At 36.8% G+C, this 24,787-nt stretch overlaps 1 protein-coding gene across 2 annotated transcripts in view; it reads left to right on the forward strand.

Moving 5' to 3' along the window:
• Window positions 1-24,787, forward strand: part of Smchd1 (structural maintenance of chromosomes flexible hinge domain containing 1) — a 141,701-nt gene that overhangs the window by 87,956 nt on the left and 28,958 nt on the right. For both annotated transcript variants that reach the window (XM_070029482.1, XM_070029483.1), the window contains exons 31-39: window positions 3,850-3,929; window positions 4,103-4,260; window positions 5,311-5,426; window positions 7,713-7,777; window positions 12,179-12,266; window positions 14,440-14,571; window positions 18,112-18,264; window positions 23,766-23,892; window positions 24,159-24,278. In XM_070029482.1, the coding sequence (XP_069885583.1) occupies window positions 3,850-3,929; window positions 4,103-4,260; window positions 5,311-5,426; window positions 7,713-7,777; window positions 12,179-12,266; window positions 14,440-14,571; window positions 18,112-18,264; window positions 23,766-23,892; window positions 24,159-24,278 (1,039 nt within the window). The remainder of the gene's footprint in view (window positions 1-3,849; window positions 3,930-4,102; window positions 4,261-5,310; window positions 5,427-7,712; window positions 7,778-12,178; window positions 12,267-14,439; window positions 14,572-18,111; window positions 18,265-23,765; window positions 23,893-24,158; window positions 24,279-24,787) is intronic.

Genomic DNA, 24,787 nt, shown 5'->3' on the forward strand with positions numbered 1-24,787 from the left:
CCACAGAAAGCTCAAGGAAAGTGGCCAGGTCCTGAGTTCAAGCTCCAAGACCAATATATACATGTGCGCGTGCGCGCTCACGTGCACACCCACATGTGCGCGCGCGCATACACACACACAGTTTTTAGTTGGGCACAGTGGCTAATATCTGTAATCTTAGCCACTTGGGAGGCAGAAATCAGAGGATCATGGTTCAAGGCCTGCCAGGACAAAAAGAAGTTTCTTAGACTCCATTTTAATTAATGGCTGGCTATAATAGTGCTGGCCTACTATCCCAGACACTGGGGAAGCACAGTGGCTGAATGCATTGGCATATATCTGTCATCTCCAGCTACACTAGAAGCACAGGTAGTAGACTTGAAGCCCAGGCCAGACCCAGGCATAAAATGAGATTCTGCCTTGAAAACAACCAGTGCAAAAAAGGACTGGAGGCATGATAAAAGTGGTATAGCCCCAGCCCTCTTTTGCACTGGTTATTGCTATTGCTCTGAATTCAATCCTTAGTACCATCCTCCAAAAATATGTATATAAAATGTGTATGTATATAAAACAAGATGATTACATATATGTAATGTACAGTTCTTTTTTGTCGGTCATAGGGCTTGAACTCTGGGCTGGAGCGCTGTCCCTCAGCTCTTCAGCTCAAGGCTAGCACACTACCACTTGAGCCATAGTGCCACTTCCATAACATACAGTTTTACATAACCTTTAATACTGCTTATAAGTTTGCTTGAAATTATATTTATTTTGAGGAAATAAAATTTATAGCTTGCAGTCAGTGTAACAAGGGGTCAGACGATTAATTCTAACAACATAAATGGAGACTTAGTGTTGGTTAAGGAATAGCCATTCCTTGGAAAATGTGCTGAGGCTAAGAAAAGAAGAAGCATGCAAATACTTCTAGAGCTTGGGCAGATCTACTAAACCTATACTGGATTGTGTTCTACAATGAAGCTTCTCTCCCATCATTCTTTTCATTGGGTAAGCATGAACACCCTTTTGCCAAATTTGAATACACACATAGTGAGTGATTAGCTCGCCAGAATATAAGAGGTTTAGATACAAGCAGTTTTAGCAGGTTACATATGAGGTTAGATAGGAGTATTGGAGCAGCCAGTTGCTTTATAATCTATTGGAGACTAGGTTCTTGGACAAAGTTGGAGCCCCTCTTGCTAGGGGAAAGATCTTTGCCGAGTTTTATTTTTTTTTAAATTTTTATATAGTTGTTTTACTTGTTTTTTGTTTGTTGTGGAGCTTGAATTCAGGGCCTGGGCACTGTCTCTGAGCTTTTGTGCTCAAGGCTAGTGTTCTACCACTTTATATAGTACCTTTATTGTTTGCTACCAACTTGTTGCCAAGGAACTTGGAGAAAGTGTAATGTTATATTCACATAATCAGGAGTATTGCACACATATTTTATAAATGTGATGAGAAAAATAGTTGATAGTGTGTGAAGGTGGCGGACCTTATGAAATTATTTCCATTAGAATTCCACAGATTTCTCAAGATCTCACAAGTTGAACTTAAATCCCAGGTACTGAGGGGAGGGGAGGATCAATGTTTTAGGCCAAGCTGAACACGAAAAGTTATTAAAGCATGATACTGTCTAAACCAGTAGCTGGATGTGGCAACTAATGGCTGTCACAGCATATTTTAAAATACATTTAAAACAAAAGTAAAGGTGCATGGCTCAACCCTTGAGGTTAGCCCCATTTAAAAAAGAAGTCACTGACATTAAAGCACAAAATTATCCTCTGAGAGTAATGGACCTATTTTTCTAGTAAAGTAAAAAGATTCTTGTCAAAAGAAGATTATGATATTGCTGCTATATAGTATTGAATGCAAGCATTTTCTGACAAGGATTTGGGATTTAGATAGGAGAAATACTTGAGAAAAATGGGTTGAGAGACTGGATCCAGGAGTAAATGAGACAAGTTTAAATATAGTACTTTATCCTATAGTTTTATGTACTCTTCATTTTTTTCTCCCCAATTATTGCCTCTTTTTGGTTAGTATGTATTATTATTATTTGTTTTTTTTTTGTCGGTTATGGGGCTTGAACTCTGGGCTTGGGCTCTGTCTTTACGCTCTTCAGCTCAAGGTGAGCGTGCTACCACTTGAGCCACAGTGCCACTTCTGGTTTTCTAGTGGTTTCTTGGAGATAAGAGTCTCACGGACGTTCCTGCCCGGGCTGGCTTTGAACCGCCATCCTCAAATCTCAGCCTCCTGAATAGCTAGGATTACAGGCATGAGCCAGCAGCGCCCGGAAGTATGTATTATTTAAACTTACTCTTTCTGTTGTCCAGGCCAGCCTTCTGATTGAGCCTCTTGCCTCATACTACTCAGTGCTAGAACTGCAAGTGTGGCTACTATACCTATTTTCTTTGGTCTTCTTAAGCAGAAATGAGTATTAAGAGTTTAGGAGAGTCTGATTTTCTGCCGTTATAATTTCCGATTCACTTTCTTTCTGCATATGTGCTTCCAAGAAAGTTAAGTCATGATTATTTTCAGCCTCAGAATAAGGGTGTCATTCTAGTTTTTAGAGAAACATTTATTAGACTGGTATTCTCTGTCCAGTTATTTGGATTTGTGACCACTGATCACTAATCACTTGAAGGTGGAAGCTTAATCATCACTATGAAGTAATATCATAGTAAAGATATAAGAAGCACACCGAGTAAATATTCAAGATAAATACAAAGAACAGAGATAGTGTTAAGATCCCTACACTTGGGCTGGGAAGGTGACTCAGTGGTAGAGCACTTGTCTTGCATGCTCGAGGCCCTGGGTTCAATTCCTCAGCACTACATAAGAAAAAAAGCCTGAAGTGGCGCTGTGGCTCAAGTGGTAGAGTGCTAGCCTTGCGTTGAAGAGCTGAGGGACAGCGCCCAGGCCCAGAGTTCAGGCCCCACGACCGGACACCCCCCCCCCCCCAAAAAAAAAAAAAAAGATCCCTACACTTGAATATATGTGCATGTATTTCTCCAGTGCTCTCTTCCATTCCTGCCCCAGCTTTGGTATATACCATTAGTATCCAAATTTCATTTAATTAATCAGTGATATCTACACAGTGAACTTAGAATTTTATAGCTTGATGGTTTTAATATGAAATTTTACTTTGGTGGGCTCTAATAAGTATTCTTTTAGATTATGTGATTATTATGTGATTATTTCAACTCATTTTAGATTATGTGATTATTATGTGATTATTTCAACTAATATGATTTTTTTTTACATTTTAGCAGTATTTGCAAACAAAGAAATATAATTTACAAAATAGGAATATATTAACATTGTAATAAAAGAAGATATGCTTGGGCTGGGAAGGTAGCTCAGTGGTAGAGCGCTTGCCTTGCATGCTCAAGGCCCTGGGTTCGATTCCTCAGCACCACATAAGCAAAAAGAAAAAAGCCGGAAGTGGCGCTGTGGCTCAAGTGGTAGAGCACTAGCCTTGAGCTGAAGAGCTGAGGGACAGTGCCCAGGCCCAGAGTTCAGGCCCCACGACCGGACCCAAAAAAAAAAAAAAAAAAAAAAAAGAAGATATGCTTGCCAGGCACTGGTGGCTCACGCCTATAATCCTACTCAGGAAGCTGAGATCTGAGGATCATGGTTCAAAACCAGTCTGGGCAAGAAAGTCCGTGAGACTCTTACCTTCAGTTAACCACCAGAAAACTGGAAGTGGCGCTGTGGCTCACGTTGTAGAACGCTAGCCTTGAGTTGAAGAGCTGAGGGACAGTGCCCAGGCCCAGAGATCAAGACCCACGACTGACCAAAAAAAATAAAAAAGATATCCTTACTGGTCTGTAGAATTTTGTAATTAACCTTGAAAAAATTTTGTTTTGGTTTTAGCTAACACCTTCAAACCAGCAACATAAAACAGATGAAAAAGGCAGGGCTAATTTTGGAGTGTTCCTTGTTTTCGCTTCTAGGTAAGGAGAAATTTAATAGATATTGATATTGCACAAATTGACTTAGGCTCCCTAAGATAGTTAATTAAACTTTGTCTATTAAACAAGTTGTCTAAGTTGTCTCTGAATTTTTTGAGTTTGTTATAACTAATGTAGTTTTAATCTCTCTTCCCCATTCATTTTTTTCTATTTAGGGGAGAACATACTATCCAGGTTAAAGCCACCTATAACAAGAGTACCATAGAAGGACCTGTAATTAAGTTAATGGTTCTTCCAGACCCTGAAAAACCCATTCGTCTCAACGTTAAATATGACAAAGACGCTTCCTTTTTAGCAGGGGATGTTTTCACTGGTGAGAATTTCACAGAATTTAAAAAATCAGTAATGATAATTTATGGGATGATTATTTACATGTGTTATTCAATATCAAGCATGCTTATCTCTGACTTTTAAATGCAAAGAAAATAAATGATTTAACACCTCTTTGTACAGTCCTTTAATGTTAAGAATGAACCTAAAGTACATATACAAAATGGTAGCTTTAGCTCATGAAATCTTCCTTAATTTATTGAATTAAATGCAACATGAACCAAATGGTGAAAGTTGAAGCATTATGCTACACTAATATTTTGTGATAAATCTATCAGAACCAATATCTTACAACTTAATTTGAATGGAAAGAATCATATCAGGATTTATGATTAAAGATTTCAGAACACTAAATACTTAGTGAATATCTATTCTGTTGGGCCATTAATTATAGTCAGAGTATTCAGTTTATCAATGTGTAGTCTAATATACACAAGCAACTTAGTGGCTCTTGACATATCAATAAGAAATCAGTATTTGCTTTACACAAGTAATTTCCTGAAAGACTTTTGTCTTATTGAAGGGGATAAATGCGTATATATAGATGAGTAGTGAAAAAAGACTTCAAATTTTTTAACAATTAAATTACATGTCAATAGCCTTTTATGTTTTATAATTTCTTTGTTAAATCTGTTTGAGAGAACATAATACTTTTATAATTGAAAAATTGGGTCCCAGTTGACAAATCTCATATACCGATGGTAAATAAGATGAGAGCATTGTCTAATTATAGTTTTCTGTATGCTATTGCAAATTCATAAGGAAGAAGTAACTGTTCTGTTCTAATACATATAGCATGTGATGTCTTGGCCAATTGGCTAGAATTTACGTTATGTCAGACTATTAACAGTAGCAAAGATATGTTTGTTAAATTTCTGGAAGACAGCTTAATGTCCAGATTTAAACCCAGATTGGAAGGCTTTCCAGATGGATTGTTGGGAATATTGATTAAGAAATAGTCTTATTTTCTTATTCTTCAAAATATTCCTACTAAAAATTAAGTAAGAAGGTTGCTTTATATTTATCTTGACAGATTTTATGGTTAGTGTTATTTCTGAAGATGAAAGTACCATAAAAAATATTAATGCTGCACGTATTTCCATGAAAATGTGGAAACTGACTGGCAATGTGAATCGACCACCTGCAAATGTGAGTAAAAAGAAGCATTTTTAGAAGTTAAAAATGTAACTTAAATTGCTGGGGACAGGGCTCTTAACTGTAATTTTAACTACTTGGGAGGCTGAGAATGGGAGGCCAGTGCAGACAAAATTTCAAAAGAACTCTTGTCAGCTTAGCATCATGAGATTCTGATAATGAGAAGATCTCATTTCTAGCCCAACCTAGGCAGAAAAGTCTGCAAGACTCCAACTTCTCTGAAGAATCATCTGGTATGGTGGTGTATGTCCTTCATGCCAGGTACCACCAAAAGCCAAAAATAGTTAGATTTTGATCCAAGATCATATGCCTGGAATCAAGACTCAAAACAACCACTGCAACAAAAGACTGGAGAATTGGCTCAGTAGTAGAGCATTTGCTTAGCAAAAGGCCTTAAATTCATCTCCCATTACTTAAAGAAAAATTAAGCCTAATTTAGTGTGAAAATAAACAATGTATATATTTGAGAACTAGAAATGGATCTTAATTTCTTGGGATATAAAGAGAAAAATGTATCAGCATATTTCAATTAAGTGTTAATACTTACCTGTTATTTTCTTGAAATGGGATTCTACACTGTCACTTTGGCTGTCCTCTCCTCAGCCTCCTAAGAAGCCAAGGATTATAGGAAACTACCTCTGCATCCAGAACATTGATGATATTGAAAAATAGTAGCTGGGCTGGGAAGGCGGCTCAGTGGTAGAATGCTTTCCTTGCATGCATGAGGCCTGGGTTTGATTCCTCAGCACTACATAAGCAGAAAAAACATAACACCTCAACTGTCACCATTTCGTTCATGTTGCATTTACAGAATTTCACAATTCAAGTGATAAAGTGCTAGCCTTGAGCTGAAGAGCTGAGGGACAGCACCCAGGTCCAGAGTCAAATACATAGATATATAATGTGTGTAAATATATATAATGTAAATAATGTAGAAAATTAGAGCACAAAGATGTTGATAAAACTACAGGATAGAGATAGAGGGATGTGAGGAGACAAGTTTAAATACATGGAACAGAACCATATATTGGAAATATCACATGTGGTACTTTTCTGATAGCCAGAAAAAAAAAGATTAAAAGAAATTAGTCAAGCTGGGTGCTTATGGCTCACACCTGTAACCTTAGCTACTCAGGAGGCTGAGATATGAAGATAACAATTCTAAGCCAACCGGGGCAGTAAATTCCATGAGACTCTCATATCCAGTTAGCCTCCAAAATGCTGGAAATAAAGCTATGGCTCAAGTGATAGCGCAAAAATAGCTCAAGGACAATGCCCAGGCCCTGAATTCAAGCCCCAGGATTGGCATGAGAGAGAAAGCAAGAGAGAGAGAGAGAGAGAGAGAGAGAGAGAGAGAGAGAGAGAGAGAGAGAGAGAGAGAGAGAGGGAGAGGAGGGAGGGAGGGAGGGAAGGAGGAAGGAAGGAAGAAGAAAGAGAAAGAAAAAAGAAATTAGAGAAAACTTTTGTTTTTTAACTTGTAATCCTAGCTACTAGTAAGGTAAAACCTGAGAATCCTGGTTTGAAGCCAGCTTGTGCAGAAAATGCCTTGAAATTTATTTGCAAAAAGCCAGAAGTAGAGTTGTGGTTTGAGTGGTATAGTACCAGCCTTGATTGGAAAAATCTGGCCAAGGCCTTATTCATAGCTGGCCTGGAACTCATAATCATCCTGTCTCAGTCTCCTGAATGTTGAGATTATCAGTTTGCACCACTGCTCCCAGTGAAGTAAAATTAAATATTTTTAATCTAATATAGTAGGAATTACCATTTTGCCATGTTATAAATTTAGCATGTCTTATGAATATATTTCATTTCAGATAACCACATTTCAAATACTTAATAGCCACATAAGCTGTTGGCTTCTTATACTATGTAGGACAAATTTGAAATGTGTCTCATATTGTAAACAAATCTTAAAAATTTGTCAGCGCAAATTCCAATTTAATAATCTACTTCAGCATTTATGGTTTATTTATATCTGCTTTAGAAGTTAGTTTCATAGTCTTAAGGTTAATAGCTGGGAGCAACCTTAATTTAGACTAACAGTCTTGTAAAGCTATTACCTTAAAATACAATTGCCACCATAGACATCATATATGTGATGTCTTTCAATTGTGATTTTTTCTTGTTGTGAAATGCATGTGTTTTAAAATACTTGCATGTGTTTTTATATATTTAGAAATGGAAATACAGTCTGATTCACAATCATTTCACATATTAGTAAGTTTTCATCTTAAATGTCTTCTGTTAATGAGCATTGCTTCCTTCTTTTCACCTTTCTAGGCAGAAACATTTAGTTGTAATAAAATAAAAGATAATGACAAGGAAGAAGGCTGCTTCTATTTCAGGTATTTTTCAAATTATTTTCTATTTTCAAGCATATTTTGTTACAGAGCAATTCAGCCTTAGAAATATTGCCTGCTGCTATGGCTTAAGTGGTAGGGTGCTAGCCTTGAGCTGAAGAGCTGAGGGACAGCATCCAGGCCCAGAGTTCAAGCCCCACGACCAACAAAAAAGAAAAAAGTAAAAGAAATATTGCCTAAGGGAATATTCTAAGGGATAGTAATTCTTCATCAAAAAATGTTATTAGTATCTCATTTTTGCTGGGAAATTGTTTGGGGGGAAAGACATTAATTGCATATTTTTAATAGAGTTTTATAATATGATTTGGAGAGATAGTTGTGATAGTTGTATTATCCTTAGAAACTCAAAGTCATAAGAAGAATGACTGTATTGTAATATAGCCCTTTATACTTTATTACATGAAATTCTATAATTCTAGGATTTTATGTAGGAATAAAGAACATTAGATTATTTCTCTTTTTATGTGAGATGAGGTATTGCTTCCTCACTATGGACCTCTATTTTCAACTTTTAAAAGAGGTTTTAAAATAATTATTTAGAAAGTTTTTGGGGTTTTTTGGTTTGTTTTGTTTTTCCCTATGATGTCTTTAATTATTATTATTTTTTCTCTGTCGGTTGTAAGGCTTGAATTCAGGCCTGGCCACTGTCCCTAAGCTCTTTTGCTTAAGGCTAGCACTTTACTTTGAACCACAGCTCTACTTCAGATTTTTTTTTGTGTGGTTAATTGGAGATAAGAGTTTCAGGGGGACAGGTTGGCTTCAAACCATGATTCTCAGATCTCAGTCTCCTGTTAGAATTACAGGCATGAGCCACTGGTGACTGGCTGATTTGTTTAAATTTTTAAGAGAACCAAAACACTGTATTTGTTTAGTGCTCCTCCACCTACATTTTAGTGTATATTGTCCAATGTTTTTTCATTGTTGTGTAGTAATCCAAAGTGTATACTTAATACATTATATGAAACCATTAAACCAGTAAACCATTCTATTGATAACCACTTACATCGTTCTCAGTTTGGAACTGTTAGAAATACTGTTTTGGAAAGATAGCTGGTGGCTCATGCCTTTAATCCTACTTAGGAGGCTGAGATCTGAGGATCGCACTTCAAAGCCAGCCTGGGCAGGAAAGTCCATGTAACTCTAATCTCCAATAAACCACCACCAGAAGTGGTGCTGTGGCTCAAGTGGTAGAGCACAAGCCTTGAGCTAAAGAGCTCAGGGACAGCGCCCAGGCCCAGACTTCAAGCCCCATGACCAACCAAAAAAAATAAATTAAAAAAATATATATACACACAGTATGAATTATATATAATGATGTATATAGCATATATTTCTATAATATAAAATATATACAAAGATTATTTTGTAAATATATGATAGCTTTACACATACTGTTGGGTCAAATGTTTAATGAAACTAAACATAAATATGTGTTTAGCTTTTGTTGCTGCTGCCAAAAATTCAGATATGTTTTTGCCCAGATGATGTACATACCAGTGGTGTATATGAGTTGCCATTGTTCTGTAATTCATAAATACTTGACTTTGTCTATCTCAACTTTAGTATTCTGATGAATGAATAGCAGCATCACACTGTTTTAGTTTGAATTTTCTTTTTTCATCATATCATATATGTATGATGAAAAGAAAAAAGTACATATATATAAGCATAATTCAGTTGTTCAAGGAAGGATTTTCATTTTAACATTTCCACACATGTAAACATTACTCTGTCACTACCCTATCTCTTGCCCCCTTTTTAAAACAATTTCAGCAGGTTTCATTGTTTTATTGTCATACATGCCAAAGAAACTACTGCCCTCATTCTCATTCACCCTTTCATTAATCCTCCTTTGTCCCACTGGTACCCTTCTCCCATCCAAGCTTGTTTTACTTTCCTATTTTTTAGTGTGTGTATAAATTATGCCAAAGGATTTCATTGTGGTATTTTGAACATACATATATTTTCTTAGAATAAATGCTTTCCTCTCCCCCTACTCTTATTGAGCAATAGGTTTCACTGAGGCCTCTTCATCCATAGTTGCACTGTATTTCAAAATTATTCATATCTTTGTTTTTTCCCTTCATTCCCTCCTCCTATATAGTAGTCCCATAATTAGGATCATGTTCTATGTTTCTGTTTGTGTATGTACAGTACATATTATATACCAGGGTGTATATATACATATAAACATGTATTTACTTATATATACACATAATCATTTAAGTATATGTGTATTTTAGATGTAGCTTCCATTTATGAGTGAAAACTTACAAATACTTTGTGTTTTTAGCTTGGTTTATCTCATTTAATACCATGTTCTAGAGTTCCATCCATTTTCTTGCAAATGCTACGATTTTCTTTTTCTTGATGACTGTGTGATATTCAATGATAAATATGTACCATCTTTTTTCCATTTATCTGTTATTTATAGATAAGGTGTTTGGCTGTTGTGAACAGTGCTATAATAAACATGGATATGCTACTGTCTTTTTGTTGTTTTATTGTACAAAAGAGTTGCCATTAAGAAAGCATGAATACAGGGGCTGGGAAGTTGGCTCAGTGGTAGAGCAATTGTCTTGCATACAGGAGGCCCTGGGTTTGATTCCTCAGCACCACATAAGCAAAAAAGAAAAATGGAAGTGGTGCTGTGGTTCAAGTGGTAGAGTGCTAGCCTTGAGCTGAAGAGCTGAGCAACAGTGCCCAGGCCCAGGCCCCACGACTGGACACAGCCCCCCCCCAAAAAAAAAAAAAAAAAAAAGAAAGCATGAATACAGTATATTTTGATCAAGTGTCTTTCTTGTATTTTGATTTATACTTTTTTGGATAATGCCAAATAGTGGTATAATGAGATCATAATGTTGACCTATTTTTAGTTTTGAGGAACTTTCCTACTGATTTTGTGTTTACACAAGTTTACATTTCCACCAAAGGTGTATGAGAGTTCTTTTTTCCTCTTATCTTTCTAAGCAGTTATTTCCTTGATTCTCAGTCTAACTAGGAAAAGAAACAATCTTAGTATTATTTGGATTTGCATTTTCTTTTTTCCTTTTTTCTGGTCCTGGGGCTTGAATTCAAAGCATAAGTGCTGTCCTAGGCCTTTGTGCTCAAGGCTAGTACTCACTCTACCACAGCCTTTTCTGGCTTTTTCTGGGTAGTTTATTGGAGCTAAGAGTCTCATGGACTTTCCTACCTGGACTGGCTTCGAACCATGATCCTGATATCTCAGCCTCCTGAGTAGCAATGATTACAGGCATGAGCCATCAGTGCCCAGCTAGATTTGCATTTTCTTTATGGTTAAGGATGTTGAAAATGTATCTTTGCCATATGTGCTTTTTTTTTTTTTTTTTAAGAGAACTGTCAATTTACTTGCCTATTTATTTGGCTGTGATTATTCATTCTCTCACATTTAAGTGTTTTGAGCTCCTTATATAGCCTGGGTTACCCTTATCTATTGAATAGCAGGCAAAGATTTTCTCCTGTTCTGTGGTTTGTCTCTTGGTTCTGGTAATTGTTTCTTCTGCTATGCAGGGACTTTAATTTGTAGAGTCCCATTTATCAGTGTATGCTCTTTATTTCAGGCAATTAGACTCCTAATTTGGAAAGTATTACTTTGTCTGTAATTTCCATAGTTTTCTCTGTTTTTCCAGCATTAGATTTAGAGTTACTGTCATTTTTAATCCATTTGAGTTGATTATGTCCAGGGGGAATAGGGGGGATAGAGAGGGAAGAAGGGGGTACTAGGCTGGGGCTTGAATTTTGAGCATGGGCACTGTCTCTGAGGTTTGGTGCTCAAGACTAGCAGTTTACCACTTGAGCCACAGCTCTGCTTCTGGATTTTTACTTGTTAATTGGAGATACAAGTCTCATGAACTTTTCTGTCCAGACAAGCTTTGAACCATACCATGATCCTTAAATCTCAGCTTCCTAAGTATTTTGGAATTATAGGTGTAAGCCATCAACACCTGGCTTGGAGTTGATTTTTGTACAGGGTAGATTTAGGGATAAAGTTTAGTCTCCTACAAGTAGAAAAACCAGTCTTTGTAACACCATTTGTTGAAGAGACTATCTTCTCCTAGGTAGGTTTGAGACTTACCTTCTCATGGATATGTTTTTGGCTCCCTAGTTGAAAATTAGATAGCTGTAAGGGTGGCTTGTACTTTTTCAACTTTATTTCCTGTTCTTTCCCTTTTTAAAAGAATTTTTTTTTTAACCATGTACAGAGTCTTGGTATGAAAGTATGTTTAGGTAATAAGCCTGTGTGTAAGAAGGTGAATGTAGTATTGGTAATGATTTTTCATTATTCATTTACTTGTGGAAGGAAATTTGAATTCATTGGTGCCTTAGAAGTTATAGTATATCTTACCACTTTTTTTTTTCATTTAGGGATAAAGTAATTCCTAACAAAGTGGGAACATACTGTATCCAGTTTGCTTTTATGATGGATAAAGCAAATATGCTCAGCAGTGAACAGGTTTGCTTGCTTTTTCTGTATACTGTAATTAGCATTGCATGTAATTTTGTACTCTTAAGTATTTGCTTTAAGAGTGAATTAATTAGTAGATATAAAGTAGAAATACAGTGCCCCATTCATAGAACCACATACCAAGACCCCCAGTAGATACCTGAAACTGCAGATAGTAGAAACGCTAGGTATACTGTTTTCTCTATGTAAATTTTAATGTTAAATTTTAATAAGACATAAGAGTTTAACAACAATAATTACAAAGTAGAATAACTAGAGACGTTACAGTATTAAAATTTGAAATTTTGAGTTTAGTTGTGAATCTGTCTATCTGTACTGGGGCTTGAACTCAAGGCCTAGGCTCTGTCTCTGAGCTTTTGTGCTTAAGGCTAGTGTTCTGCCATTTGAACCACAGCTCTACTTCAACTTTTTTGGTGCTTAATTAGAGATCAGAGTCTCATGAACTTTCCTGCGTAGTCTGGAATTGAACCACTATCTTAGATTTCAGCCTCCTGAGTAGCTAGGATTACAGGTGTGAGACAACAGAGCCTGGCCCATTTAATATTTTTAGGCCCCAGTTGACTGTAGGTAACTGAAACTTGTAAAAGCAAAACTGGATGGATGAGGGAGTAGTACTGGAATATGATTTTTCAGGACAATTAGAATCAAATATATTTAAATTATTTAAATTCATTATAACTGAAAGTGACTTGTCATTCATTTTTTGTGCTAGTGACAGTAAGCATTGTGTATAATGTGGTAAAGTTGCACATGTGAATTGTGTGGAAATATTTTAATTAATAGTATTTTAGGTTTTTATATTCTAGATAATGAAGTTCAAGGTAGCTGTAAATATTTCATCTCTTTTTTCAGTGTAGTAAATGTTTTAGAAATTAATCTTTGGCAGTACTGGGGTTTTAAAATTCATGGTATGTGCTTACTAGTTAAGGGTTCTTCTGCTTGAGCTATGCACTACCCCCTTTTTTTTGGTTGGCCATGGGACTTGAATTCTGGGCCTGAGTGCTGTCTCTGAGCCTTCAGCTCAAGGTGAGCGCTCTACCACTTGAGCCCCAGAGCCACTTCTAGTTTTCTGGGGGTTAATTGACGAGAACAGTCTCACGGACTGCCTGCGCTGGCTTTGAACCGGGACCCTCAGATCTCAGCCTCCTGAGTAGCTAGGGTTATAGGCATGAGCTGTTGTATTGGCACCTGGTCCTAGCCCTTTTTATATAATTATTTTCCCAATAGGCCCACAAATTTATACCCAGATAACTTGTACTGCCATCTATGTTTCCTACATAGTTGGAGTGTTCAGCTTTTTTGGGTAGCTTAGAACCACAGTCCTTCCAATCTGCCCTGATTACAGGCATTGTACGCCATGTCTACATAAAAATTAATTACACTTTTAAGTGTTCCTATGTTTATTCTTAGATGATTACTATATATATTAAAAAATTGTCTGTTCTCAAGTGTGGCTCATACCTGTTATCCCAGCTACCTGCTAGGCAGAGATAGAATTATAGTTAGAGAAGAGTCTGGGCAAAAAATTCACTCAATTCAACAACCAGTATCTGGCATAGAGGCCCCATCTACATGGGAGTCCTAATTAGGAGGGTCTAGGGCTAGGCTGCTCCAGACAACAATGCAGAGAGCATAAGAAAAAGAAAAAAACAAACAAACAAACTTGGGGCTGGGAAGGTGGCTCAGTGGTAGAGCACTTGCCTTGCATGCATGGGGCCCTGGGTTCGATTCCTCAGCACCCCTTAAGCAAAAAAAAAAAAAAGAGCCGGAAGTGGCGCTGTGGCTCAAGTGGTAGAGCGCTAGCCTTGAGCTGAAGAGCTGAGGGACAGTGCCCAGGCCCAGAGTTCAGGCCCCACGACCAGACCCCCCCCCCAAAAAAAAAAAAAACAACAACAACAACACAAAAACCCTAAACCCAAAATGACTGAGGACCTGGCTTAAGTAATAAAGCATTTACCTAGCAAGACTGAGTCCCTAAATTCAAACTTTTAGTACCACCAAAAAAAAAAAAATCTGACATTTTTAACACAATTTGCCTTTAAAAAGTTAAATATTAGAATGTCACATTTCACATAGTATATGCCATCATTCTTTTTTCTCTTCTCAAATAGTAAAGCATAATATTGATACATTTTTTAATCAGAATTCTTTCTTTTTTAAGGTTATAGTTGATGTCCTACCGAATCTGCCTATGAAGTTGGTTCCTGAAATCCAGCCAGCTACTCCTGCTGTTTCTAATGTTCGTTCTATTGCCAGTAGGACCTTGGTCAGAGACTTGCATCTCAGTATTACGGTAATGTTTAACTTCTTCCAGAATTATAGAGAAACAAGAAAAAAAAGTTCTGATAATCACATGCAAACTGGTTATTATAATTAGATCGAATATTTGTACTTGTATATGAATAGAGTTCAAACATACATAAAGTCACTGCAAATGTACTAAGAAATTATACAAAATGAATAAAGCTTTCTATCTTTATAATATGTTCCTATACTTTCTTATTCCTTAAGTATATTGTCAATGTTTATGAATGACATTGATTTCAATCTCTCGTTCACAGAAGGGTATAGACAGGTGTGTGTGTCTGTGTGTGTGTCTGTGTGTGTCTTGGAGATTGAACTCGGCCTGAGCACTCACTGTCCCTGAGCTTTTGTGTTCAAGAACAGCACTCTACTACTTGAGTCACAGTTCCACTTGGTGGTTAATTGGAAATAGGAGTTTCACGTAACTGCTTGCCCGGGTTAGTCCATCTTTGAATCTTGATCCTCAGATCTCAGCTTTCTGATTAGCTAGGATTATAGGCCTGAGCCACAGTACATGGATTAGAGATAGTTTTCTTAAGGTCCTCCATTCCCCTCCCCCTTTGGACTATGAGGAATTGAAATTGGGGTCCATCATTTGCTAATCAATCACTTTACAACTTGAAATGTTTCTCCAGTCTTTTTACATTGTTGTTGTTTTGTTTTGTTTTGTTTTGTTTTGTTTTGTTTTGTTTTGTTTTTGGTCCAGTCGTGGGGCCTGAACTCTGGGCCTGGGCACTGTCCCTCAGCTCTTCAGCTCAAGGCTAGCGCTCTACCACTTGAGCCACAGCACCACTTTCCGACTTTTTTCTTTTTTGCTTATGTGGTGTTGAGGAATGGAACCCAGGGCCTCACACTGAGCCAACTTCCCAGCCCTGTTGTTGTTTTTTGAGATAGTGTCTCAGTAACATTTTTGCTTGGGCAAGACTTGACCCTTAATTCTTTTGTCTTTACCTCCCAACTAGCTGAGATTGTAGGCATGGCTCCACCATACTTGGCCCTAGTTAAATTTTATTTTTTCTGTTTTAGACAAGTGGTTCTTTTGTTTTGTTTTTTAAAAAAATACTTTCTATTGGGGCTGGGAAGATGGCTCAGTGGTAGAGCGCTTGCCTTGCATGCATGAGGCCCTGGATTCGATTCCTCAGCACCACATAAGCAAAATGAAAAAAGCCGGAAGTGGCGCTGTGGCTCAAGTGGTAGAGCTCTAGCCTTGAGCTGAAGAGCTGAGGGACAGTGCCCAGGCCCAGAGTTCAGGCCCCACAACTGGACCCCCCAAAAATTTTTTTTTTCTATTATTATTTTATTTATTTATTGTGAAAATACGATACAGAGGGTTACAATTACATGGGCAAGATAATGAGTACATTTCTTATCAAGCATTGTTGCCTCCTCCTTTGTTTCCCCTTACCATCCCTTCCCATCACCCCCCCCCACCCCCCCCACCCCCACCAAAGTTGTAAAGTTCATTTTTTGACATAATGACTTGTATATCTCATTGTTGCAGTGGATCCACCTGTATCTATTTAAACGATTTGTTTTTTCCCTTCCCCTCCACAAATTATACCAACATCAAATATAATGAAAGCAAGGGTTATACAAAGCAACAAAGAAATCATCTTAAACATGTTTAGAAACAATCGCAAGAAAGAAAACACATTTGAATACTTACCTTGGGGTTCATTTCACCTAACATCAACTTATCTGACCTTTTCTGCTTGTCTCAGACATATACTAGTTATTGCAGATAAGGGAAACCATGTGACTTATGTTTCTTTTGTTTTTGTGTCTTTTTTGTTTTAAAATTTTGCTGGTGGCAAAGGAACCTTTAGGGCCTTGCAACATGCTAGGGGAATACTTTACCACTGAGCCATATCACTAATCTTTGGTCTTTTATTTCTTTTTTTTGGGGGGGGGGCGGGAGGTCCGGTCATGGGGCCTGAACTCTGGGCCTGGGCACTGTCCCTCGGCTCTTCAGCTCAAGGCTAGCGCTCTACCACTTGAGCCACAGCACTACTTCCAGCTTTTTTCTTTTTGCTTATGTAGTGCTGAGGAATCGAACCTAGGGCCTCATGCATGCAAGGCAAACGCTCTACCACTGAGCCATCTTCTCAGTCCTGGTCTTTTAGCTCTACCACTGAGCCATCTTCTCAGTCCTGGTCTTTTATTTCTTAAGACATGGTCAGTAAGAGCATATAACCTGGGCTACTTCTCCCTTGTCATGCTTCCTTGTCACCTGTTTCATGTGTCCTGAGGCATAGGCGCCTCAAGACATCATTCCCAGCACTAAGTGAGGTTCTTAACTTGTCCTTCACAAATATTTCTGTGGTTAACAATTATACACAAACATTGTACAAAGTTCAGCTGGGTGCGGTGGCTCATGCCTGTAATCCTAGATACTCAGAAGGCTGAGATCTGAGGATCCCAGTTCAAAGCCATCCTGGGCAGGAAAGTCCAAGAGACTCTTATCTCCAATAAACCACCAGAAAACTGGAAGTGGCACTGTGGCTCAAGTGGTAGAGTGCTTGCCTTGAGCTGAGGAGCTGAGAGACAGTGCCCAGGTCCAGAGTTCATGCCCCATGACCGACCAAAAAAAAAAAAGGATATAGTTCAGACTTTCATATATAGACATATACTATTGAAATTAATAAAAAATAAAAGTATGCACAAGTTTAATAGTACCTTTTTGTATTAAGCACTTTGTGTGTGTGTGTGTGTGTGTGTGTGTGTGTGTGTGTGTGTGTGTGTGTGTGTGTGTCTGTCTGTCTGTCTGTCTGTCTGTCTGTCTGTCTGTCTCCTGGGGCATGAACTCGGGGCCTGGGCAGTATACCTGAGCTTTTCTGCTCAAAACTTCTACTTGAGGGCTGGGAAGGTGGCTCAGTGGTAGAGCGCTTGCCTTGCATGCCTGAGGCCCTGGGTTCGATTCCTCAGCACCACATAAGCAAAAAGAAAAAAGCCGGAAGTGGCGCTGTGGCTCAAGTGGTAGAGTCCTAGCCTTGAGCTGAAGAGCTGAGGGACAGCGCCCAGGCCCAGAGTTCAGGCCCCACGACTGGACCCAAAAAAAACACAAAAACTTCTACTTGAGCCGAAGCTCCATTGTTGGTTAAATGGAGATAAGAGTCTCGCTGACTTTCCTGCCCAAGCTGGCTTTGAACCTTGATCCTCAGATCTCAGCCTCCTGAGTAGTTTAGGATTATAGTCATGAGCCACCAGCACTGAGTTTAAGCACTTTTTAAAAACAGATACTTAATGTATGTAATACTATGAAATTTTACAATCAAAGTGCTAGCAAATCAAAACAAGCACTAGAGACTTCAGTCTAAGACAATGACTCTTACTTTTTATTGTTTTTGTTTTGTTTTTGCTTAGTAGAACTATTTTCGGTATGTGAAACACACAAACTTAGAATTGAATTTGTTGATTTAAGAAAGGTCAAATGGCTTAATGCTGGAGCTATATATTGGACTTTTTTCTGATTTGTACTTGCTTTCTAACCCAGTCTTCTAATTACCTATTTTCTGTTCTTTATTTTAAGGATAATTATGGCAATCATACTGGAATGAATCTGGTTGGCACTGTAGTAGCTACCATTAAAGGTTTTAATGAGGAGGATATAGATATCCCACTCTTCATTGGGAAAGTTAGAACACTTGAGTTTCCTTTTGTGAATGGTTCAGCTGAAATCACAGTAAGTTTGGGTCCTGGCTAAGACTTCGGTGGTTAATACTCTAAACATGCATATTAAGACACTTAATTGGTGTGTGTGTGTGTGTGTGTGTGTGTGTGTGTGTGTGTGTGTGTGTGTGTGTGTGTGTGTGTGTGTGTGTGTGTGTGTGTGTGTGTGTGTGTGTGTGTGTGTGTGTGTTATATATATATATGAAGCTGTAATACTTAATGTAATAATTTCAAGTTTGAAAGTCTGCTAAAATATTTTGTGATTTTTTGCTCTGTTACAAATTAAACCCTAAATCATCATTACTAATAGCAAGATCTTTTCCCCTGTGGAATGACAACTTTCTCTGATTCTTATGATTTTAGCTTTAATGACAGTATTTTCATATTTCATTATAATATTGCCATTTTTGATAGAAACAATAAGATATAGACTATGAAATTTAATAACTAATGACTAGCTTTGTTATCTTTTTTCTAAAGTGAAATTTTTTTATTTCCACTAAAAATATATCATGTTAAAATCATAAAGAATCATGACTGTCACCCTTTAGAGATAAAAATGATTTAACAGTTTAGTACATAACTTTGGAGAGTATATATCTACTGACACAGTATTGCATATGTTCTGTGTTTACGACCATAGCATCATTTTTATTAAATGTCTGTAGTTTATAACATTAAGATCTTCATTTCTGATTTGGAGGCACCTATAGATCTGGTATCAGAATTCTCTTATAGCATACGTAGGGCCCTGAACAATGGCTGCTTTTCTTGTTGGACCTGTTTTCTAGTCAGTCAGATCCATCTGATATTGATAGTGTCAGTTGCCACCTCATTCACATTTCTTATTTTATTACAGTCATGAATAAAGTTGTTTAAAAAGTGTGAGAAAGGGACATGTTTAACATTGTTTTACAATTTACCTATTCCCTGTTCATATTTTAAGATAATCCTGGCTCCCAAATTTTTTTCCTTTTATCTCTATAGTATGTTGTTGTCTTGGGGGGCGAGGTTGTTTCTTGATGGATGCTAGAGATTGAGACAAGAGCCTCTGTTGTCTACTAAACCATATCTCCAGCCTTTCAGGTGTTTTCTCAAGAAAAATTTAGAAAACATGTCCTGAATGCTCATGTACAAGAGTTGCACATTTGTTTAGAAAAATAATCATTGCTGGGCTGGGAAGGTGGCTCAGTGGTAGAGCGCTTGCCTTGCATGCATGAGGCCCTGGGTTCGATTCCTCAGCACCACATAAACAAAAAGAAAAAAGCCGGAAGTGGCGCTGTGGCTCAAGTGGTAGAGTCCTAGCCTTGAGCTGAAGAGCTGAGGGACAGCGCCCAGGCCCAGAGTTCAGGCCCCACGACCAGACCCTCTCCCCCACCCCCCAAACAATCATTGCTTTGTTTCAGATTATAATTTATATTTGCTATGTTATTGGCATTCTCTGTATTATTTGCCTACTTGCTGTGGAAATTTCATTCTTTTTTTAGCGTGTAAAAATATGTTTTATTGTTCTTTAAAAGGGCTTGTGGTTTTTTTTTTTTAATTTTATTTTATTTGTGAACATACTGTACAGAGGGGTTACAATTACATGGGCAGGATAATGCATACATTTTTTACCAAGCATTGCAGCCTCCTCCTTTGTTTACCCTTCATATCCCTTCCCAGCCTCCCCAATCCCAATCGCAATCCCCCCCCCCCCCCCCGACGTTGTAAAGCTCGTTTTGGACATGACAACTTGTACTTCTCATTGTTGCAACAGGTCCACCTGTATCCTTAAACGACTTGTTTTTCCCCATCTCCTCCACAAGTTATACTGACATCAAATATAGTGAAAGCAGGGGTTATACTGTGGGGGAGGGACATACAAAGCAACAAAGAAGTAATCTTATAAATGCATTAGAAACACATGCATGAAAGAAAAAAACATTAAAATACATATCTAAGGGTTCATTTTCTTAACATCACATCATCTGACCTTTTCCGCTTGACTCATACATATACTAGATATTTGTGGTTTGGTTTTAATCAAGCTGTACACCTCTCATCAGTTTGACACCTCTTCCCATGTCAGACTGGCTTCAGCTAGCAATACTTCATTAAATCCAAAACAACAACAAAAGTTTTAAATTTGAGAGAAAGAAAATCCAGTTCTGAGAACATTAGTTTGTAATTTAAAATAAAATCAGGGCAAATGTTTCATGTTCCTTTATACACCCTTCTCACACAGAACCAGGAATGTAATTCTCCTTAGGCAGGTACTAACACATGTCAACTGAAAAGGTTTTTTGATGGTATTGATCAAAACTTAGAATCAACAGCCTTTATCTACACTTAGAAAGGTATGATGTTCTGACCTTGAGTAATCTATTATTAACTTTAAAATTCTAGAATGAATGGCAAAAGTCATTTTTTTCTTCTGTCATGAAGGAGAAAATATACATTTGCACTTAAAAATAAAAACTCTTATCAGTAGGAAAGAGGCAGTTTACATAGCCAGTCAACATGTGAGGTATCATCAGTGTGAGATGAGGTTCATTCCTACTGGCCTAGCTGATGCTACAAAATGAGAAGCTTATAGCTTGGCACAGCAAATTCCCATAGGACATGATGACTCTAAGCCTGGATTCAGAGCCTTAGAAGCAGGGCAGTACTAATCTGAAATTTAATTCTTACTTGTAAAATAGAGTAAGAGCCCCCAGTGAAGTCCCTCCACGCCCTTTGTCATTGTAGCCTGGTTGTAACTGCCTTCTACAAATGAAAAAGTGCTGAATCCAGAGGAGAATCTGTAAACATGCCACCATACCACCTCCCAAGCAACACAGTCCCTTTGCTACTGATCTGGGCTGCTTAATATTGCTTGCTTATGCTGCCTGGTACAGCCTGTGGACACACATTCATTAGGCATCACTAACTCCAAACTGATTTTTTTTCCCCTTATCTCAGAAAGAACCTAGTAAGAAAATAACAAGGCAATCAGTGGCTAAGCTGAACTGTACATATAGGGAGCAGTTTCTCAAGACCAAAATACGATGAATTTGCTGTTGCTCCTTTGTTTCTGGAAATCTAGAGTACAAATAAGTCCTAAAATAATAAGAACCTATAAGTAACTATTCTGACAGAAAAGTCCGAATAGAGCTATAGCCCCCAATTCTTCAGTGTACCACTGTGTTCTAATTCTCTGCCTGGACACATCTTTAGTAATGGCCTGAGTTATCTTCTTAAACAAGCTTTCTGGGATATCCATTTAGCTTCAATGAATGAGAAAGATTTCTACTTTCAGCTAAGTTGTACAAGCATACTCCTTCAAATGCCATTTCCCAGTAATTTACAAAAGCAAAAGGCTCCTGACTACTTTGCCTAATATTAGATTGGGGCTTTGAAGAAAAGAAACTGAACACCCCATCATCAGTAAACACTAAAAACCACCTGCATCACACACATACACACACACACACACACACACACACACACACACACACACACACACACACACGCACGCACGCACGCATGCACGCACGCACGCACAACTGTTCTTTTTCATTCTTATATGCATTTGTCCATTTCATGTATGCTAAATTCTTGCTTATACTTGGGTCTACTTTTGGACTCGTCATTTTTGTTAGTCTGGCTATCTCCCCTCCCCCCCCCCCCCAATAGCTATACATCAAGCAAACTTGGATGTATCATAAATATCTTAAATAGAATTAAAAAAGGAGTAACAATGCAAATTGCAATTTTATCTTTCTTTTGGGGTAATGGGGTTTTGAACTCAGGGTCTTGTGCTTAACTAAATAACCATTTAAGCCACATTCCTATCTTAAAGTCTAAATTTTATAGTTTTGGGGCAGTACTGCAGTTACAGTTGAGAGCCTTGAACAATTTCTGACACTGGGTAATGGATACATGAAAGGTTTATTACCTAATTCTATAATAGAAAAGAGGAAAATTTCAAGGGAAAATTAGTTTTTTAATTTATTAATTGGGAGAGAAATTTTTTCTGCATATATATGTGGATGCATATAATGGAATAATAGAAGATTAGTATACTGTATGTTTTTTAAAACCTTCCAACAGATTTCTTGCAAGTAAGCAAGGTAAAAAGATAATCCAGTAAAAAAATAAAATGAGTAAGCATTTAATGGAAGAAAAAGTATAAATAACAGGAAAACATGAAAAGCATGACCTCAGTAGTACTTTGGGAGAGGCTAGTCAAATAGTAATAGAATTTTAATCCCACTTGCTTAGAAAAAAATTATGATTGCGACTAAATGTTGGTCAGTATCAGGGGAGTTGAGTACTTTCCTATGATGTTGATGAGAAAATAAGTGATACATCCCTTTCTACTAAAAAAAAAAAAAGAAAACAAGGAAATTTGATACATACCAATTAAAATAATTTGTTTTACTAGTTATTATATTTCTCATTATCTATCCTAGAAAACACATTTACAAAAAACATTCAGTGACATATTCTTTGCTGTGTTACAGGTGATGACTTAAAATTTTCAAACTTAAAGTGTTCATTATCGAATGAATGGGTGCTGTAGTGTATACTGTTAAAATGTTTAAATTGATAGCTATGTATTTTATGATTTGATAAATTGTGAGTTGTTAACTATTAAGTGTATATGTTACCTTTTCAATAGGAAGTACAGTTTTGTGTTGACATTCATGTATAATACATTGAAAATGGTTTCCAGTAATTGGTTGGAAATGAGAATTGCTTTTATGGCAGGCTTACATTATCTATTTTTTATTTAAAAAATTCTTAAACTACAGTTGTCTGTCTTGGGAGTGATCTATACTGTTTTCTAAATTTAAATTTTTTTGTCATTTTACTTTTCTATTTATATTTACTGTAAAAAAATAGCCAATATCTATTATTTTCTGTAGAACTTTGAAAAAAATCATTTGGGGTAAAATTTTGTAGTTTTCATTATTTACTGTAGCCTTAAGCTAAAGCATATTTAGAGTTTTTGTGCATTAATGAAAGAACTTTTATAAACAAATCTTAAGCTTTTCAGATATCTCTTATTCTGTCACATGGGACTGGTGGATCTATTTCCATGGTAACAAGCTGTAATTTAAACTCAGCCTTGGGCTTTGGGCATTTCTTTGTGATTGCTTTTATTAACTGTCATAACATTAGCTATTTCGCACTGCTTCAGATTAATGGATAAAATTGAGCAGACTTTATAGGTCAGAATGTAATGGACATTGAAGTATCTGATGTGAAGAAGGTACTTTTTCTTTTTATTTTCTTTTACATGTAAAATTTGCATGATTTGTACTGAAAAGGTCATTTAGCTTTCACACTAATAACAAAAGGTAAACTGATTTGTTTTATGTGTCCTGGGTAGTAATGGTGATGGTTTAATCTTTTTTGAAAATGAGTATATTTCAACTTTAAAGATTGGCCTCTTATTTGTAAATAGCATGATGGAAATACATAATATTGAAAGTTTTCTTTTTAAATTTAGTTTTCCTTCCTTTTTTTTTTTTTTTTTTTTAATAGAGTCTAGTGCTGGCAGAAAATAGTCCTGGAAAGGATAGTACTGAATATATTATTATTTTTGAGCCTCGGTTATCACCTTTAACAAGAACATTAGAGCCATATATACTACCATTTATGTTTTATAACGGTAAGTTTTACAGTGGTAAATTTCTAAAGTCCATTATTAAATCCCATTTGTAATGGTAGTTTCAATTAGTTAGTTTTGCTTTCTGTTAATATGACGCTGAATTTTGGTAAATCACAGTTTTTAAGTTGTTAACATTATTTGAATTTTTTTTCTTAGATGTTATAAGTAGCAACAAATAGTAATACTTACAAAAGAAGTTAACATGATGCTGTATTTTGGTAAAGTCACAGTTTTTAAGTTAACATTATTTGAATTTTTTTTCTTAGATGTTAAGAAGCAGCAACAAATGGCAGCACTTACAAAAGAAAAGGACCAGTTATCTAAATCTATTATTATGTATAGAAGTCTATTTGAAGCAAGCAAACAGCTTCTTGATGAAATGAAATGTAAGTCATTTTGTTTTCAAAAGCAGTAAAGAGTTATGCTTGGGAAATGATCATGCAGGTGGTAGAAACTGTGAGACTTATCTTGTGTCTGTTTTCATTGTACTGTAAGTAAAATGAAGAAAATTGGCTTTTTTTCTTTTAAACTCAGAACCAGGCTACTTGGCAGGCTTGTTTTGCTAATGCTCCTCTACCACTTCATATATGCTTCCAGCCTAAGCTATCTTTCAAATCTTGAACCTTGATCTCAGCCTCTTGAGTATAGCTAAGATTTACAAGCATAACCTGCTATATTGCTTTTTAGCAGTTTTTAAGATAAAATGTCTATGTATCTTGCCACCAATTGTAAAATTTTGGGGTTTTGTATTAGAAGTCTCAATATGACACAAATTTAAGATTTCTCACATATTCATGGTATTTGTGCCTAGTGCCTACATTATACCTAGCCTTAAATTATCACATAGTAAATTCATATTTAGCTTGAGTCATAAACTATATGCACTCTAGGGGTG

This window comes from Dipodomys merriami, unplaced genomic scaffold (genome assembly GCF_024711535.1).
Source record: "Dipodomys merriami isolate MVZ:Mamm:240054 unplaced genomic scaffold, mDipMer1.0.p SCAF_2, whole genome shotgun sequence".
NCBI classification, from domain to species: domain Eukaryota; kingdom Metazoa; phylum Chordata; class Mammalia; order Rodentia; family Heteromyidae; genus Dipodomys; species Dipodomys merriami.